Source organism: Tupaia chinensis, unplaced genomic scaffold, assembly GCF_000334495.1.
Source record: "Tupaia chinensis unplaced genomic scaffold, TupChi_1.0 Scaffold000115_1, whole genome shotgun sequence".
In the NCBI taxonomy this organism is placed as follows: Eukaryota; Metazoa; Chordata; class Mammalia; order Scandentia; family Tupaiidae; genus Tupaia; species Tupaia belangeri.
The window spans coordinates 34,151-37,099 of record NW_006159579.1 but is presented as its reverse complement, the minus strand read 5'-3'; the positions used below and the strand labels follow the sequence as shown (position 1 = coordinate 37,099).

General features: G+C 47.3%; 1 protein-coding gene across 6 annotated transcripts in view; it reads right to left on the bottom strand.

The window, feature by feature from the left end:
• Nucleotides 1-2,949, bottom strand: part of EFCAB8 (EF-hand calcium binding domain 8) — an 88,144-nt gene that overhangs the window by 51,054 nt on the left and 34,141 nt on the right. For all 6 annotated transcript variants that reach the window (XM_014586114.2, XM_014586115.2, XM_006143990.1 and 3 more), the window contains one exon: nucleotides 2,016-2,119. In XM_014586114.2, the coding sequence (XP_014441600.1) occupies nucleotides 2,016-2,119 (104 nt within the window). The remainder of the gene's footprint in view (nucleotides 1-2,015; nucleotides 2,120-2,949) is intronic.

Here is a 2,949-nt window from a genome sequence, read left to right as displayed (position 1 = left end):
AAAGGAAAGGAAAGGAAAGGAAAGGAAAGAAAAGGAAAAGGAAAAGGAAAAGGAAAAGAAAAAGAAAAAGAAAAAGAAAGAGAAAAAGAAAAAGAAAAAGAAAAAGAAAAAGAAAAAGAAAAAGAAAAAAAGAGCAAGCTGCCAGGTCCGGGACTTAAACTACAATCTGCCATGTGGGAGTCCAGTGCCTTAACTAATACACTTTCTAAAGTTACCCTTTTGGGGCCAGCATGATGGGATTCCATGTCTGGGACTCAATCCCAGACCTAGAAGTTTGAAAATCATGCTGGGCATATGTGTGCATATCCAAAATCCCAAGAGGAGAATGGAAGATAAAGGACTATAGCATGGTCATTCCCCTGCAGGGTGATTTCTCACTTTCCCTCTCACTGTCTCTCTCTTTCCAACGAGTTCACATGCCCTATGGCAAAAACCTTACATTAAAAAATAATAATAATAAGGCTACACTTTCACGCTTTTCATTGAAACTTAACATCTTCAGGCTGCTTGAGGACAGAGACTGACCTGCTACCATGGCCTATGCTCTGAGGACAAATACCCTCAGCTCCTTCCTGACCAGGATGCAGATACAGGTCACCACGCCTTATACCATAGGGCCTGGCTCCCTTCCCCAACCACCTGCCCCCAGTGTTTGGTGCTCCTTCCCAAGGTGGGTTCTAGGAAGGGAAACAGTGGCCCATAGACAGGCAGCTCAATGGCTCTGGCTGCAGTATTGTTCCTTCCTAGGACATATGGGAAGAGGAACACACAGAGCAGGGGCAGACAGGGCCAGGGCACAGAAAGAGGAAGATGTTGGCAGGGTTCAGAACATGCTGCCTCAAAACATGGTACCCGGCATACTATCTTCAGCTGGAGGCATCTAAGGGACAGTAGGTTCAGGAGGGACTTACTAACCTCCCTCCTAAACAGGTTATAAGATGCAGGGAGCATTTTCAAGAACCCCTAAAGTGGTGCCTTAAGACCCTTGTTGAGAGGTGCCCTCTGCATGCCAGGAGGGAAGAAGCACCCTTAGCTCTGAAGACACAGACACGGAGAGGAATCGGAACAAACGGGCCTATGCTAAGCTTCCCTAGTTTATCACACGTAGCTCATACCTTCTTTGTCCTATCATATTTCTCCACAGCTACCCACTCTTCATCAAGCCTAGCATAAAGAAAACTCAGGTTGAACTGCTTCTTAAGGTCTGCATTTCCTTATGGAGGGTCTCACATCACATAGAACTTTTATTGAATACATCTATGTTTTTTCCTCTTGTGAATCTGTCATCTGTTCCAGGGGCCCCAGCTAGTGAATCCAAGAGGGGGGAAAAGGAAAATGTGTCTTCCTCCTCTGCAAGGCCAAGGTGCAGTAAGGCATGCGGGAGGAAGAGCTGCACAGAGGAGCAGGCAGGCAGGCTCAGGCAGAAGGCGGAGCAGAGGCAGAGAGCGCCATGCTCCAGCAGAGAGGCATGGCCCATGCCTGAGAGCCAGCAGTGCAGAGGCCTCCGTGGCCTGTTGGGAGCTCCAGGAGCAGTTTCCTCCCTGTCACCTTGGAGGAAAGCTCTATCTGCATGTTTGCAAGCCACCTGTGCCCCTGTGGATGAAACTGCTGTCAGAGAACACAGAAGCTCTGTAGTATACTGGAGAGACAGAGACTCAAGCTCAAACCAAGCAGCCCATACTGTCTACCTCTTGGCCTGTGCAAGTCATCTGACCTCATTCAATCTCAGTTTGTTCATCTGTAAAGTGGAGACAATTAACCTACCTTAGTCCTCAAGAACAGCTACGGGGTATGATGTTGAAACAAGCTAACAGCCATCTAGCTCCAGGCCCAGGGCCAGACCCTTGATTGGCACCAACAATGAGTGGTTCGTAGATTTAGGTGGGGGCTCATGGAAGGGCTGGCACCAGCACTTGTTCACACATACATATGTACATATGCGCGCGCACGCACACACACACACACACACACACACACACACACAGATACCATGGCCCAGGGAAGAGGCTCCTTACAGGGGGATGATCCTCATGGGAAGGTGGAAGTGCAGGCGGTACTGGCTCTTCCTCATCTCCTCCTTTCCTCGGAACTCGCGCATCATGTAATCCACATACTCCGGCTGCTCGGAAAGAAAATGGAAGGGAAGGACCAAAGAGTCTCGCATGGTTCCCAGCGTCCCTTCACCTCTCCAGCCCTTCCTGAGGGTCCCTGCAGGCTGCTTTCTGCGCATTGGCCAAAGGACAGGTCTGTTCTTGAATCTTGTACATGACAGGCCTATTTGCAAGCATTTGTGAAAAGAGCACAGTGGCACCTCCCTCCTCAACTCAGTCTGGAATGCTAAATACAGTTTCAGATCACCTCCACCTCCAGCACCTCATCTGGATCTCTTTATTTACCCCCACTTTCTGGATAGTAAGATTGAGGTCCGCATGAGGATTACGAGCTCTCCAAGCTCATATATCAATAACAGAGGAGGACCCCTAACCAAGGACAGGAGAGCAACTCTAGATCTCCCAACCAGCTTCATAAAAATACAGTCAAGGCTGGGACCAGCAGATGGCGTAGTGGTTAAGGTGCTGGATTCCCATGAGGTTGACTGCAGTTCAAGTCCTGGACTCGGCAGCTTGAAACTCATATCGGGCTCATAGAGAGAGTGCCCAAAATCCCAAGAGAAGAATGGAAGAGAAGGGATTGCATGGCATGGCCATCTACCTGGGGGGTGATATCTCACTTTCTATCTCTCTATCTCTCCGGTGAGTACACATACCCTACAGCAAAAATCTCTCTCAAAAAAAAATATATATGTGTGTGTGTATATATATATGTGTATATATATATATATGTATAGATGTATGTGTGTATGTATATGTGTACGTATATATATGTATAGATGTGTGTATGTGTGTGTGTGTATATATATGTGTATATATATATATATATATGTATATG